The sequence below is a fragment of the Equus przewalskii genome, chromosome 10 (genome assembly GCF_037783145.1).
Source record: "Equus przewalskii isolate Varuska chromosome 10, EquPr2, whole genome shotgun sequence".
NCBI lineage: Eukaryota > Metazoa > Chordata > Mammalia > Perissodactyla > Equidae > Equus > Equus przewalskii.
This window is the reverse complement of record NC_091840.1, coordinates 33,140,036-33,156,600: the sequence shown is the minus strand read 5'-3', so window position 1 is coordinate 33,156,600 and position 16,565 is coordinate 33,140,036. Positions and strand designations below refer to the sequence as shown.

General features: G+C 38.2%; 1 protein-coding gene across 50 annotated transcripts in view; it reads left to right on the top strand.

The window, feature by feature from the left end:
- TRIM37 (tripartite motif containing 37) overlaps positions 1-16,565 on the top strand; it is a 143,750-nt gene that overhangs the window by 78,371 nt on the left and 48,814 nt on the right. For all 50 annotated transcript variants that reach the window (XR_011523435.1, XR_011523433.1, XR_011523434.1 and 47 more), the window contains 2 exons: positions 4,186-4,380; positions 12,317-12,625. Coding sequence is in view for 21 of the 50 variants with exons in the window: in XM_070562330.1 (XP_070418431.1) it covers positions 4,186-4,380; positions 12,317-12,625 (504 nt within the window). In the remaining 29 variants the exon portion in view is untranslated. The remainder of the gene's footprint in view (positions 1-4,185; positions 4,381-12,316; positions 12,626-16,565) is intronic.

Here is a 16,565-nt window from a genome sequence, read left to right as displayed (position 1 = left end):
TCAAGCAAGAAGAGGGATATTGGCAACAGACGTTAGCTCAGGGACAATCTTCCTCACCAAAAAAAAAAAAAAAAAAAAGTGCTGAAAAAGGTTGTAAGTAACATTCTAATCTAGAACATTAGCTAGTTGAATCAGCTAAGCAGGAGAAATCTGTTTCCTGTTTGCATACCTTGTGTGATTTTTGAAACATTGTAATAATCTTATTTGAGAACTGAAAGGTTCTGGCAGTGTAACACACTTGTAAAACAAAGTGACATTGTATAAGGTTATCACTCAAAACATTTATTATATATTTCAGATTAAAGGTTACTTGTTCCACAGATGTTTAACGAATGGCCACTGGATATCAGGCATTGTGTTGTTCATTGAGATTATAAAATGAATGAGCATGACTTCTCCCAAATGAGAATCCAGCACTAGTCATTGCAAAACTTTGATTGTAAATATAGAGATACAGAGTGGCACAAAAAATGGAAAGAAAAGCTAATTGGGTATGGGTGAAAGAAGAGTTCAGAAAGGGAGTGATGCTTGATCTTGCTCTTGAAAGATGAGCTAAGAGTTCATTAGGGGAACAGAAATAATGAGAGAAGAGAGCAAAGGCATTCCAGGCAGAAGACGCAGCATTATTCTTTTGGGGAACTTTAAGTGGTTAAGACTTTAGTTTTTGTGAGGTCAGGTCAATGTTGGATTGGTGAGTGGCAAGAAGATTAGGTAATGGAAAGTCTTATTTGCCAGACTCAGGAGCTTGGGCTTCATTCTGTGGAACCACGAAAGGTCTTTAAAAAGGAATGTGATCAGATTTGATTACATAGTGGAAGATGAATTAAAGGTGGATGAAACAAGATTAGTTTGAAAACTACCAAGGTGTTCCAGGAGGGGAGATTATGAGGGCCTGAAATAAGGCAGTAACAGTAAGGGTGGAGAAGAAGAAACTTTTTGAAAGATGTTAAATAGTTTGCGTCCACAGGACTTGGAATTTAATTGGATGGATTGCAGTTAATGTAGATGTGAGGATGATTCCTTAAGGTTTCTAGGTTAGGCCGTGCCATTACCTAAGACAGTGAGTCCAGGAGCAGAAGATAATCTATCCAGTTTGATCCATGTTGATTTTGAGAGACCTGTGGGGTACCCATGTGTTGATCTCCAGACTCATATCTATAACGGCTTAGAAGATCTCAGGTGTGCAGTGCGGTCTAGAAATATGTGTAGGATTTTTTTTACAAGCACCATAATTTCTGTTAATTAGAATAAACAAATTAATTTAAAATATCCAAAACACAAGTCCATAGCATATAAAGAACTTCTACAAATCAATAATGAAAAGATAAGACAAGCTCCTAGGATAAAAGGGCAAAAGATTGGAATAAACACTTCACAAAGGAGGCTATCCAGATGGTCAGTACATGTTTTAAAAGGTGCTCAGCCTTTTTCATCAGAGAAATGCAAATTATGATAGGTCCCAGTATGGATCTCTTGAGTTTATTTATTCTACTTGGAGTTTGCTAAGCTGAGCTCCTTGGATGTGTAGATTAATATTTTTCGTCAATATGTGGGAAATTTTCAACCATTTTTCTTTGAATGTTACTTATTTCTTCTATGACTCCTATTTTGTATATCTTGGTACACTTAGTGGTGTCCCACAGGTCTCTGAGACTCTGTTCATTTTTCTTTGTTCTTTTTTCAGGAAATGCCACATAAAAACCACAATAAGATACTGTTGCACATTATAATGGCTAGTATTTTAAAAACTGGCAGTACTCAATGTTGAAAGCATGTGGAGAGATAGAAACTCTCGTATGCTGCTGGTAGGAATGAAAATGGATACCACTGCTTTGGAAAACTGTTGGGCAGTTGTGCTAAAGCTGAGCATACACATATCTATGGCTCCATCAGTTTCAAGAGACATGTGAGGCAGTGTTTGCCAGTAGATTTTTACAAGAATATTTAGAGCAACATCGTTCCTTTTTAGGTGGTTTTTTGTTTTGTTTTTTCTTTTAAGAAATACAAATGTCATTTATAACAAAGTAAAGGATATAAAAAAGTAGAGAAAACTAAAAAGGTAGTTTGGGATTATACTGTGTAGGACCTTGAATGTCATGGTGATGCATACAGGCACTGTATATAATCAAGAACTCAAGTAGATCAGTGTGACATTTTAGTAGGATTAATCCAGCTTGGCTCAGGAAGAGAGGAACCTGTCACTGATCCATTTGCTTTTTCATGAGGTGTTTTATATATAGTTTTTTATGTGAGCTTCAAGAGTAGATATTTGCTTATAATTTTAGTAGCTTTATTCTTAGTAGCAAAAAACTAGAAGCAATCCAAATTCTTTCCCATAGAATAAAGAAAGGAATTAGTTATGTTCGTATACTGGGATGCTGCACAGCAATAATGAAAATGAATAAACTGCTATGACAACAAATAGATGAATCTCATGAACATAATGTTGAGCAAAGAAGCAGAATATGAGTACATACTCTATCATTACATTTATATAAAATTGCAAAACTGATCTATGGTGTTTAACTCAGGATGGGGGTTACCTTTGGGGAGGAAGGTCAGTGAGCAATTTATGAGGCCTTGGGAGATTCTGGGGTGCCAGAACTTTGTAAACATTCATTAGGCTGTATACTTATATATGAGATACATACACCACCCCCCCCCCCCCCGAATGCTGGCAGTATTTGCTCTGAGAGAGGAAAAGTGAAATAGATGCTACAGTCTTTGATGCTTGTGGATACATATGATAGTAGAAAGGATGGAAACATAGAAGGGAGAGAATAGCCAAAGGGCATAAACCACAAAAGAAAGGAGTTTTTGCCCATCAGTGAGAGTAATAGCCTAGAAAAGCAGTGAGAAACAGGAGACTGCTAACACTCCTTTCTGTAGTATGGGTCCATTTAACATAGAAGAATGAGCCACTTCTGTTTTTAAAGAAGAACCAGTTATCAGGGCAATAGATACCATACGGTGGGCTACTGAGCTTACTTACTATACAATCAGAACCACCTGAGTAGCTTTTTGGAAAAAGTTCCTGGATCCTTCTCCAGTATTCTCATTCAGTACATCTGGGTTGGAACCAGGAATCTCTGACTCCTTCAACTGACTGTTATGCAGCCTGATTTAGGAACTCCACATTAAAGGAAAAGAGTTAAGAAACAGTTTCAAGGTGGAGGGGAGATAGTTTTCTGCTATTTTTAAAAGGAGTTGCAGTGAGTACAGAGGCTGGAAAGAAAAATTGGCAATGGGATGATAAATCCTTAGAAGAGGAAGAAGTAGAAGAAGATGAGGACAGGAGAATGTGAATATAGGTGAAAAACAGGTAAGTAAATAATTCGCCTGACGCTTCTGAATAATTCAACTTTTCTCCTGAATTGTTTCCTGCCAGATCTCTTTGAAACACTCATGAATAGCCAGAATCTGATTATTTTATGTTATTTTTATATTATCTACTTTAAGACTTTGCTGCATGAAACATTTTTTAATGTTATGTCTTTTTAGAATATATTTAAATTGTTTTGTTGAAGGAGGTCAGTTTTAACCAACATAGTCATACCTAATGTTTGCTAGGCATTGTAGTAGGTACTAGGGATAAGTCAGGTGGTTTTCTTGGCTTAAGGATCTCAGTCCAGTACAGGTTATATAGATATGACATTTGTTCACAGACGTCTGTACTATGCATCAATCATGAACAAGTTCAGTCTAAGTACTTCCCAGTATTTAATCAAGGTAGAAAAAAAGTCTCCCAAACTGTTATGACCTGTACATTTTGCTGTCCAGAGATCTGGAGAAGATTCCTCTTTTGATGTCTAGTTCCTTGGGATCTGTTATACCATCCAGGACCACTGGGTTATAGGGTATATTCTCCTTTTCCTCACCTTCATTCTGCTAATGGTCTGTATTATACATTGTCACCTTTTTCTTTCTAGCACTCAGGATGGAGTTGAGGGTTGCTCCTGAATTCTGGATAGTAATGAGGCCAGTGCTCAGTCACTGTGCTTATGTACACCTCTCTGACAGTCTGGTTTCTTCTATGTGCTTCTCATCGTGAACATCAACTCCTAAGAGATAGGTCCACAGACAAATATTCAAACAAGATTAACCAGTTTACTCTTTCTTTTAAGTATACTTAAATTTGTGCAAATATATAGCATGCATTTTTTTACATCTCTGTTTCTTTTGCAGGTAGTAACCATGGCTATGTGAGTGCCAGTAGCAGAATGTCAAGAAGAGCACATTTATGCTCTGCTGCTACCAGTAGTTTATTAGACATTGATCCTTTAATTTTAATACATTTGTTGGACCTTAAGGACCGCAGCAGTATGGAAAATTTATGGGGCTTACAGCCTCGTCCACCTGCTTCACTTTTGCAGCCCACAGGTAAAATATTAACAATAATTTCCCTTCTTTCCGTAGTTCTCCAGAAGAACTCTTGAATTTTAATCCAAGTCTTTCATCTAAGTGTTGGAACACAGTATGTTTTTTATAGCAAATTGATTTTTTCATTGTATGTCATAAAAATGACATATAAATCAAATTAACTTTTTGTTGCTATTGTTCAAAAGTGTTTTGTGCAAAAGTAATATCAAAAGGCGCGTAAGAAGGTTTTTATATGGTTTGCCATTTAGATTGTGTCTAATTGACAGTTTGATCCATATGAAGTACAGTTGTCCTCTTTGTGAATGGACTTAGAGTTTTGCAGGCTTTGGGAATATTCTAACTTTCAAGTGGAACTGTGTCTAAATTGAATATAGAAAAAGATGGTTTATTCATGCTTTGATATTCAGTAGCCTGAAAATGTATACCAATTAGCAGGAGTGTTTGACGTGCAAAAGTTATTTGTTAAAGAGAAAATTACATTTGTGTTAGAGTAATATGATGTATACACATGCACATGTTGGGTATACAATCAAACCCTGGACTTTTTGAAACTCCCAGGCATAGTCATTTTGAACAGCTTAAGCATTTACCTTTAAATGCCACATTTTAAAAATTATTTTGTTGGAAAGCTTTCTAAGACATAGTGAACATTTTCCTATCTTCTTAAACAATAGTATTGCACAAATCAAATCAATGATTTAGAACAGTGTTTTTTGATACTGCTTTAAAGCAGCAGAACTCATTTTTCAAACAAAGTCTAGGGCAGAGGTTTACTGTAGAGAATGGAGAAACAAAGCTGCTCTGGTGGGAGACAGACTCAGAGCCTGGACGAATTAGGTCTCTTCCTTCCTAAGGTACTTTCTGGAAGTCTCTGGGTCCTCAATTTGTAAAACTGTCTCCAACCAGGTTATGAAACAATTGCTTTCTATTTATGATCCAAGTACATTTTGTATTATACTTGTACTTTTGCAGCATTTATCCCATTGTATATAATTTTACATTTTTTTCGGAGGCAGTTTTATTGTAGAAAACTTGGAAGATACAGAAAATTGTAAAGAAGAAAATAAAAATCACACACAGTTCTTGTGATCAACAAAGAAACACCTTTTTTTAAAAAAAAAAAAATACCACATTGGCAAAGGTTTTGCTTAAATTATAACCAGTGTTGCTTGCAGAGACCTGATTCTGCAGGTAGATGTGTACATTAGTTTAACCTTTTTGCAGGAAAATTTTGTAGTAGGCTTAAAATACTTCTATCTTTTAATCCTGTAACTTGACTTCTAGTAGTATATCTCAAAGAGAAAGCAATTAGATTGAAAATATCCAACAGTACAATTATAGCTGAAAAATTATAGTTTAGCCATGCAGTAGCATTTTATAGACAAGTAAAATCAGGTTTTTGAAAAATATTCCGTGTCGTCAGAAAAAAGAATGCAAGTTACATAAATAGAGTAAGATCTCAGATCTCTCAAAGCCTAGTTTTCTATGTAAAATTAATAATGTAAATGAGATGACCTGAGTTTCAAATCCAGGTGGTCAAAATACTCAAGACAAAGGAGGATGGAGGAAATAGTAGAAAGGAAGAGCAAGTCTTAGATTTAAACATCTTGAGTTTGACATACCAGTGGGATATCAAAGTAGAGTAGAGATGCCTGGTAGACAGCTAAAAATTGAAAACTGGCATACAGGCAGTTATTTGCCTAGAGGTGATTCTGGATAATTAAAACTAAGGGAGTAAAATTACAAAAGAGAGAGTTTCAAGCAAATTTTAAAAAGAAAGGACTAGGGACATGATTGTGTTCAACATCTGTTTTTACTGAGTGTATGGAAGATGAGGCAGATGAAGAACCTTTGGAAAGGAGGAAAACCAAGAGAACAGAGTCCAGGAAGCCAAATGAAAATAACTAGTTTGTAAGAGGATATTAAAAGCTAGTGTTGCAGAAAGATCCACCTTTCTTTTTATTAAAATGCTTGTTTGGGGGGCTGGCCCCGTGGCCGAGTGGTTAAGTTCGCGCACTCCGCTGCAGGCGGCCCAGTGTTTCGTTGGTTTGAATCCTGGGCGCGGACATGGCACTGCTCATCAAGCCACGCTGAGGCAGCGTCCCACATGCCACAACTAGGTGGACCCACAACGAAGAATATACAACTATGTACCTGGGGGCTTTGGGGAGAAAAAGGAAAAAATAAAAAAATAAAAAAAGAATGCTTAAAATGCTTGTTTGGGTTTCCATGTTTGTTTTGGTTCTTTGTGTATCCTTCATCTGTATACATTTCATTTCCTTTTCTTGTCTTACTGTGTTATTAGCTAGGACTTCCAGTATGATGTTGAAAAGGACTGGTGAAAGGGGATATCCTTGCCTTGTTTCTTACCTTGGTGGGAAAGCTTTGAGTTTCTCACCAGTAAGTATGATATTAGGTTTTTTGTAGATATTCCTTATCAAGTGGAGGAAATTCCCCTCTATTTCTAGTTTACTGAAAGTTTTTTTAATCATGAATGGGTGTTGGATTTTGTCAAAAGCTTTTTCTGCATCTATTGATATAATGTGATGAATTACATTAATTGATTTTCAAATGTTGAAGCAGCCTTGCATACCTGGGATAAATCCCACTTGGTTGTGGTATATAATTCTTTTTATACTTTGTTAAATTCTGTTTGCTAGTATTTTGTTGAGGATTTTTGCATCTATGTTCATGAGAGATATTGGTCTGTAGTTTCCTTTTCTTAGGATGTCTTTGTCTGGTTTTGGTATTAGAGTAATGCTGGCTTCATAGATTGAGTTAGGAAGTATTCACTCTTCTTCTGTCCTTGGAGATTGTAGAGAATTGGCATATTTTCTTCCAGTGCACCCATCTGAGTCTGATGCTTTCTGTTTTGGAAAGTTATTAATTGTTGATTCAATTTCTTTAATAGATTTAGGCCTATTCAGATTGTCTGTTTCTTCTTGTGTGAATTTTCGCATATTGTGTTTCAAGGAGTTGGTCCATTACATCTATGTTGTCAAATATGTTGGCATAGAGTTGTTCATAGTATTCCTTTGTTGTCTTTTTATTCTCTCTGTCAACATATATTTAGTGAACACCTATTATGTGTCAGACTCACTGCAAGTTCATGTTCTTAATGACTATGCTATAAAAGGAGTATCAAGAGAGGCATCAGAGTATGAACAACAGGTAATGTAGCTGAACCAGATTTTAAGGTACATGTAGTGTTTAGTAGAACTAGAAAGGGAAGTTGAATCTGTTCTGTGAAAGGCCTAACCTGAAGAGTTTATTCATAGTGGGCAGTGGGGAGCCTTGTTTTGGTTTAGGAGTGGTTTGATTCAAACTGTATTTTAGAAAATTGGCAGCACTGAGAAAACTATCAGAAATGGAAGTTTAATCAGGATACCATTGTAGAAGTTTATTTCAGTGATTCCTAGCATGAGAGGACAAATTCATGCATTTCTTTGTATTTTCTCAATCATCATGTGCTTAAAAATATGTGGAGCTGGGGTAAGGTCTTCAGAATCTTTTGACATTATAAAAGTTCTACTTAACCTCTAGGGAATACATTAATCTAGGCAATATATAGTTAAGATTTTACAGGGGCCAGGGGCCGGCCCAGTGGCACAGTGGTTAAGTGCGCATGTTCCGCTTCAGCAGCCCGGGGTCCACTGGTTTGGATCCCGGGTGCGGACATGGCACTGCTTGTCAAGCCATGCTGTGGTAGGCCTCACACCTATAAAGTAGAGGAAGATGGGCACAGATGTTAGCTCAGGGCCAGTCTTCCTCAGCAAAAAGAGGAGGATTGGCAGCAGATGTTAGCTCAGAGCTAATCTTCCTCAAAAAAAGAAAAAAATATTTTACAGGGGCCAGCCCTGTGGTGTAGTGGTTAAGTTCAGCACGCTACACTTTGGCGGCCTGACTTTGTGGTTTCAGATCCTGGGTGCAGTCCTACACCACTCGTCAGCTATGTTGTGGTGGCAGCCCATATATAAAGTGGTGGAAGATTGACAGATGTTAGCTCAGGGCTAATCTTCTTCAAGCAAAAAAAGAGGAAGATTTGCAGCAGGTGTTAGCTCAGGGCTAATCTTCTTCAAGCAAAAAAAGAGGAAGATTGGCAGCAGATGTTAGCTCAGGGCTAATCTTCGTCAGCAAGAAAAGAAAGATTTTACTTATAGCATGGCAGTGGTAATATTTGGAACCTTGTGAAGTTAGAGTTTATGAAGGTTGGCAACCAATTCGAATGTGGTAAAGAGACTCTAAGGAAGCTTAGATGGTGACCAGGAGAAGAGTGGCAGTATTGACAGATACTGACGTCTAGAGGAGGAGCTGTAGCAAACTGTTGTTCCTGAAGGCCATACTGAATGATATGAAAGAAGTCTTACAGATAAGACTCTCAATTCTAATTAACCTTATAACTTGGCAAATTCAGGAAGGATTGTCCTCATCAGTATAGTAAGTATTCTTAAATTGTCAGGTTCCCCTGGTATAAGATCCCATGGCACCTTATACTTTCCTGTCTTGGCACTTATCACATGGTGCTGAAATGGATTATTTTTCGTTTTTCCCAGCTGGACTATGACCTTCATGAGGTCAAAGACTGAGTGTTCATCTTGTTCACTTGTATCCCCTGCCCAGCACAGTGCCTGCATTTGAAACAGGCTTAGTAATTGTTTATTGACTGATAATCAGATGGTGGAGGTTTGCTTAAATCTTTTTGTATTTTCCCATTTGGGATTTTTACTTTTTTAAAATTCTTGTCAGTTTCTAGTAATAATGAACTGAACCGTGTCAGTTAATGAAGATTTTCACATTTAAGTCCCTGTAAGATGTAGGGGTGGGAGATGGGAGCCACAAAGACTTTATTTAGCAAAACATTTTGAGTATTTTGTGCCATAGGCTGTTTGTCTTGGAATGCAAAGATCACTAAGATGTGATCTGCACTCTTAGGTTGTTCACAGTCTACATATTTGTCTTCCTTACTGTAATGTGATAAGTGCTACAGTAGGACTCTACTCCATGTACTGTACAAAATTAGGTAAGAATTGATTTGGAAGGACAAGGGCAGTTGGTGTTTTGGTGCCTGAAGGAGGGGACATTTCAGATTATATCTGATGAGTTTGGTGAATGTGACAGAGAAAGAGGAAAGGAAATAGGACATGTGAAAAGCATGGAAGCATGTTAGAGAGCATGGCTGTATTAGAAAACATGTATACCATGTGTTAGAAAGAGTTGCAGGTAATTGCAGAAGATTGGGATATGTTTGGGGTATAGATAGAAGATATAGCAACTGAGAGATAAGGTAGAATCAGGTAATATAGGGTCTCCTGTGCCATGCTGGTGCTTTCCTCAATGATTCTAAGCAGAAAAGTAATATCTGATTTGGTTTTAGACTACACTGCAGAGTGCTTTCACAACCTTGAGTCTTCTGAGCCTCATGACAACCCTGTTATGCGTATATTATTATTTTCATTTTACAAATAAATAAATGGACTCAGAAGTTGATGGGCTTATAGAAAGTTACAGCAACTAAATGATATTTCTGAGACCAAATCCTGAGTTCCTAAAATCTCTTAATCATATTCTGTTCTGAATGCTTTCAACTGCTAGTAATGAAATGCTGCTGATGGTGACTTAGCTAATAAAGGCACTTAATGATAATGCATATTCAGAAGTCTAGAGGTAACTGGTTCCAGGTTCATCAGATACTTAAAGGCAGGGCACTGGATGGACCTCCTGTGGTTCTCTTGCCTCTTCTCTCATGGGAGTAAGATGGTTGCCACAGCTCTAGGCATCATATATTCACAGGAATGTGTCACTAGCAGGAAGAAAAAGAGTGGATGGAAAAGAAACTCTATTCCTGTGACCCTAAAGAGCAAAGTTACTAATATTAAGATCACTGATTTCTGGAAGTAGGCTTTTGGGTTTGAATTCAAGCTCCTCTTATTAGCTGTGTTACCTTGAGTGTGTCATATAACCTTTCTGTGTCTTACTTTCCTCATTTACCAAATGGAGATAATAATAGTGCTTACTTACCTCAGGATTGCTATGAGAGGATTAAATGACAATATTTTTAAAATATCTGACACTCAATAAGCTCTTTATAGATGTTTTTTAAATAAATAAACACGACAGAATCTCTCTATCAGGATAGAAAGTCTTTCCCAGAAGTAGCCCCCAACGACCACAGACTTTTGGCTGGAACTGAGTCATGTGCCCACCCTGAACACTGTCAGAGAGGAATGAGCTTAGACCAGTACTGGACCCATATCCCCTGGGACTGGAGGAAAGACCTAACCTCCTGAGCACATTGCTGCCTACCTGATACCTCCACAGTCTGGGTCCTTTTGCAAGGTAGAAGTGGGAGGAATGGCTATTGGGAACACTACAATGTCTGCCTTTTACTATACTCCCTTTTTTATGGCAGAAGGTTGTTGCAATGTATAAACAGGTTCAGCTATCATTCCTGCTAATAAAGGACTTACTCTTTGACTGGTTATGGTGCCTGTTGGTCTCCCATTTTGAGGTGTTTGTGTATTTGGTTTTTTGGCTTAGTTTCTTTTTGCTTTGACGTTTTTGGTGCTTTTTTTTTTTTTTTTTTTTTTTGAGGATGATTAGCCCTGAGCTAACTACTGCCAATCCTCCTCTTTTTGCTGAGGAAGACTGGCCCTGAGCTAACATCCGTGCCCATCTTCCTCTACTTTCTATGTGGGACACCTGCCACAGCATGGCTTGCTGAGTGGTGCCACGTCTGCACCCGGGATCTGAACCAGCAAACGCTGGGCCGCCAAAGCGGAATGTGTGAACTTAACTGCTGCACCACTGGGCCGGCCCCAATGCTTTGAGTCAGTTATAATGTTCTTTGATTTCCAAAATATCTACTTCTTTTTCCCTTCCTGCAATAGAAAGTATGTATTTTCCTTAGTCGTGTCTCTCTTTTTTATATTTGAGTAGGGGAAGAAGAAATTAAAAACTTCAACTGGTTTCTCTGAGGAGAGAGAAAACATTGTTACTTTAGTGGCTGCAAAGATTCAGTGACAGAGAACTAGTCTTTTTTTTTATTTTCTTGCTGAGGAAGGTTAGCCCTGAGCTAACATCTGTACCAATCTTCCTCCACTTTATATGTGGGTCACTGCCACAGCATGGGTGACAAGTGGTATAGATCAACACCCAGTATCCAAACCCCTGATCCTGGGCCACCAAAGCAGAGCACAGCAAACTTAACCACTATGCCACGGGACCAGCCCCCAAGAACTATTTTTTTATGATGTTGCATGTTACTTAATAGCTGCATCTACATTGGATAGTAGTTCAGTAAATCAACTTTTTGAATTAGGCAGAATATATTTATTTTCGTGTACTATGTATAGCAGATTTGACTATTTGGCTTCTAGGGGTTTTTCCTCACTTCTCAATTTTATTTTATTTTTATTTTTATTTTTTTAGATTTTATTTTTTTCCTTTTTCTCCCCAAAGCCCCCCGGTACATAGTTGTACATTCTCCGCTGTGAGTCCTTCTAGTTGTGGCATGTGGGACGCCGCCCCAGCGTGGCTTGATGAGCAGTGCCGTGTCCGCACCCAGGATCCGAACCAACGAAACACTGGGCCGCCTGCAGCGGAGTGCACGAACTTAACCACTCGGCCACAGGGCCAGCCCCTCACTTCTCAATTTTAAATATAAAAGCTCAATGTAGAAAATTTGAGAAAAGTGAAGACGTATAGAGACGAAAGCACAGGCAGTAGGGCAGCTTTTTAAACTTTTAGAATTAAATATATAACTCAGATTTGAGTGATTATAATGACTTAGATTCTAACTTTAATGCAATTTAATGCATGCCTTTATTGTTGCTATCACCTAAAGCACCTTTGCTTATTTGCACATCTGATTTCCATATATTCACAGTACAAAGTGATTTCATGAATATTAACCTGACTTGTCACTTTCTCCCTGAAGCATCATATTCTCGAAAAGATAAAGACCAGAGGAAGCAGCAGGCAATGTGGCGAGTTCCCTCTGATTTAAAGATGCTAAAAAGACTCAAAACTCAAATGGCTGAAGTTCGATGTATGAAAACTGATGTAAAGAATACACTTTCAGAAGTAAAAGGCAGCAACGCTGCTTCTGGAGACATGCAGGCAAGCCTTTTTTCTGCTGACCAGGTAGCTCTGGCTGCGTGTGGAACCGAAAACTCTGGCAGATTACAGGATTTAGGAATGGAGCTCTTGGCAAAGTCATCAGTTGCCAGTTGTTACATACGAAACTGTAAGTGAAAAACCTCTTAGTGTAATTTCTCCGTGTGTCATTTGAGAAACTAGAGGACCAGTTATTTTCATAATAATAATATTTAAACATTTTTCTTACAGTGAATTAAAACTACAAATACATATAGCCTTTTCTCCCATCAAAAACTGTGTGTTTTCAGCTATACAATGGAGCTAACTTTTCTTATTCTGTACTGGGCAGTAAACAAGACAAAATTTTTAACCTCATGGATCTTGCATTCATGTATTGATGTAATGGGAATCAGACATTAAAATGCGTAGACAAGTAAAGGTAACTTCAGTTGGTGAAAAGTGCTGTGATGGAAACAACAGAAGAGTTGGATGGGAAGAGCAGGTGAAGAGCGTGCTACTTTAGTTAGGGTAGTCAGGGAAAGTCTCTGTGGAGGCGAGATTTGAACAGAGCTGAAGGTTGAGAAGCTGGCAGCTGTGCAGAGATCTGGGGAAGCAGTGTTCAGGGCAAACAGAAAAGAAAATGCAAAGTCACTGATAGAGGATTTGCTCGGCATGTTTGAAGGCTGGAAGGAAAACCACCAGTATGGTTGAATATGGTGAACAAAGCAGACGGGAGAATAATAGGAGGTAAGTCAGAGAGGTAGGCAGAATCTAGATCAGGTAACGTCTTTTAAGACCTGGATAAGGAGTTTGAGGTTTTTTTGTTGTCATTTTTGCTTGAGGAAGATTAGCCCTGAGCTAACATCCCTTCCAATCTTCCTCTACGTTCTATGTGGAATGCCTCCACAGCATGATTGATGAGTGGAGTAGGTCTGTGCCTGGGATCTGAACCTGTGAACCCTGGCCGCTGAAGCGGAGTGTACAGAACTTTAGCCACAAGGCGGACCCCAAAATGATTTTAAGAGGAAGACTAGAGAATAAAAACCAGGGATGTATTTATGATCTGATCTACCTTTTATAAAGATTAGTTTGCTTGTGTGGAAAAGGGTCTGAAGGAGGTTGAGAGTAGGAGTTGTGAGATCAGTAAATAGACTATAACAATAGCTTGTGTGAAATATGGTGGCTCATTCTGGAGTTTTCAGTGGATAGATGGACTTGTTCATAGTCTAGCAACCTTTCTTGACCGAGTGTGCCATCTTTCTTAATTCTCCTAAGGATGGTACGTAACTAGCACTATTCTAAAAACATGGGAGAGAAGTTAATCCGTTACATACAATGGAAATTTTAGACCAGGGGGCTCAGTTCTTTCCCACAACCCTGGTAAGAAAGGCTGGATAGTGTTTTAGGGGAAAGAAAACTAATGATGTTTAAGATTTTGGCCTAAGCAACTTTGTGACTGGTGGTGTCGTTAATTGAGATGCAAATCAAATAAGGAAGAAGCAGGTGTGGGTATTCGGGGTGGCTAGGGACAGGAAGTTAGGAATTCTTTTTTAAACATGTTAAGTTTGAGGTGTTTGCTAGATATCCTAGTAAAATGTTTTATAGGCAGGTGAATAGTACGTAAGTCTGAAGCTTATGAAGTCAAAGCTGGATATAAACAGTTGGGAGTCAGTAGTATCAGATGTTGTTTAAAGCCAGGGAGCAGGTACTAAATACTATGGAGGGAGTTTAAATGGAGAAGAGAAATTTTGGCTCTGGGGCACTTAAACATTTAAAGGCCTGATAATACATAGGAGGCCAGCAAAGGAAATTGGAAAAAGGAATCATTGAGGTAGGAGAAAAACTAGAAAGGATAACGTCTCAAAAATCCTAAAAAAAATGGCATCTCAAAAAGAAGTAGAGTGGTCCCACCATTGAGAGGTGTCAAGATGAAGGGCGAGTAGCCCTTTTAAGAACCATTTCCATGGAGGAGTGTAACAGAAGAGTGAATGAGGTGAAAACTGGAGAATGATTGCACAGCTCCTTCAAGAAGTTTCACGATGAATCAGGTGGTACCCAGATGGGGTGTGGAGTCAAGAAAGAGTTTGTTATCTGTGTGTGTGTTTTCATTTTCTTAAGCATGTATGCTTTTTTCTTTTTACCTATTTTTTTATTGTAGTAAAATATATATAAGAAAATTTACCATTTTAACCATTTTTAAGTGTACAGTTCAGTGGCATTAAGTACATTTGCAGTGTTGTGCAACCATCACCACTGTCTATCCCTAGAACTTTTTCATCATCCCAAACTGAAATTCTGCATCTGTTAAACAGTAACTCACCATTCCCCCTTTTTCCCAACCCCTAGTAACCACTATTCTACTTTCTGTTTCTATGAACTTGTCTATTCTAGATATCTCATATAAGTGGAATCATACAATGCTTGTCTTTTTGTATCTGGCTTATTTCACTTTAACATAATGTCTTCAAGGTTCATCCATATTGTAGCATGTGTCAGAATTTCATTCCTTTTTAAAGCTGAATAATATTCCATTTGTGTATATACACACACACACACACACACACACCCCACATTTTGTTTTTCCATTCGTCTTTTGATGGACACTTGGTTAGCATCTGCTTTTTGGCTATTGCAAATAATGCATCTATGAACATGAATGTTTCTTTTTTTGAAGACCCTGCGTTCAGTTTTTTTGGACATATATACCCAGAAGTGGTATATATGGTAATTCAATTTTTAATTTTTTGAGGAACTGCCACTGTTTGAGGTTGCACCATTTTACAGTCCCACCAACAGTACACGAGGATTCCAGTTTCTCCACATCTTCCCCAACACTTCTTATTTTCTGATTTTTTTTAAACAAACCCATACTAATGGATGTGAAGTGGTATCTCATTGTAGTTTTGATTTACATTTCCTTAATGATTAGTGATGTTGAGCATCTTTTCATGTGTTTATTGGCCATCTGTATATGTCTTCTTTAAAGAAATGTCTGTTCAAGTCCTTTGCCCATTTTTGGGTTGATTTTTTTTGCTGGGAAAGAGTTGCCCTGAGCTAACATATGTTGCCAGTGGTCCTCTCTTTTTCTTCTTTTTCCTCCCCAAAGCCCCAGTACATAGTTGTATATTCTAGTTGTAAGTCCTTCTAGTTCTACGTGAGCCACCGCCACAGCATGGCTACTGACAGACGAGTGGTGTGGTTCCGTGCCCAGGAACTGAACCTGGGCCACCGAAGGGGAGTGTGCCAGACTTTAACCACTAGGCCACCAGGGCTGGCTTGGGTTGGTGGTTGGTTTTTTGATTATGAGTTTTAGGAGTTCTCTATATATTCTGGATATTAATCCCTTATCAGATAAATGATTTGTAAATGTTTTCTCTCATTCTGTAAGTTGCCTTTTCACTCTCTTGATAGTCGTCCAATCAGTGAACCTAATGTTTTTCCTGTCGTCTTTGTTTTCTTTCAGCGAGTGATAGTTTCCAGTATACAAGTCTTACATTTCTTTGTTAAATTTTCTCCTGTTTTATTCTATTTGATGCTGTTGTAAATGGAATTGTTTTCTTAATTTCATTTGAGATTGTTCTTTGCTAGTGTGTAAATTGACGATTATTGGCCTTACACCTTTCTCCCTTGCTGAACCTGTTTATTACTTAGTGCATTTCTTCTGCTTTCTTTTTTTTTTGAGGAAGATTAGCCCTGAGCTAACATCTGCTGCCAATCCTCCTCTTTTTGCTGAGGAAGCCTGGCCCTGAGCTAACATTCATGCCCATCTTCCTCTCTTTTATATGTGGGACACCTGCCACAGCATGGCTTGCTTAGTGGTGCCATATCCGCGCCAGGGATCCGAACCAGCAAACTCTGGGCTGCCGAAGCGGAGTGTGCGCTCTTAACCGCTGCACCACCGGGCTGGCCCCTCTTCTACTTTCTTTTTACTTATTTTTATTCTTTTTCTAGCTTCTTGAGTCTATGCGTGTTTGGCCATTTAGTTTTTTCTAATTAATGCGTTTTAAGGCCATTTGTTTTCTTTTAATTACTATTTTAGCCACAAACATCTCAAAGCATTGTAATTGTGATTTATTTCTAATTCAGCA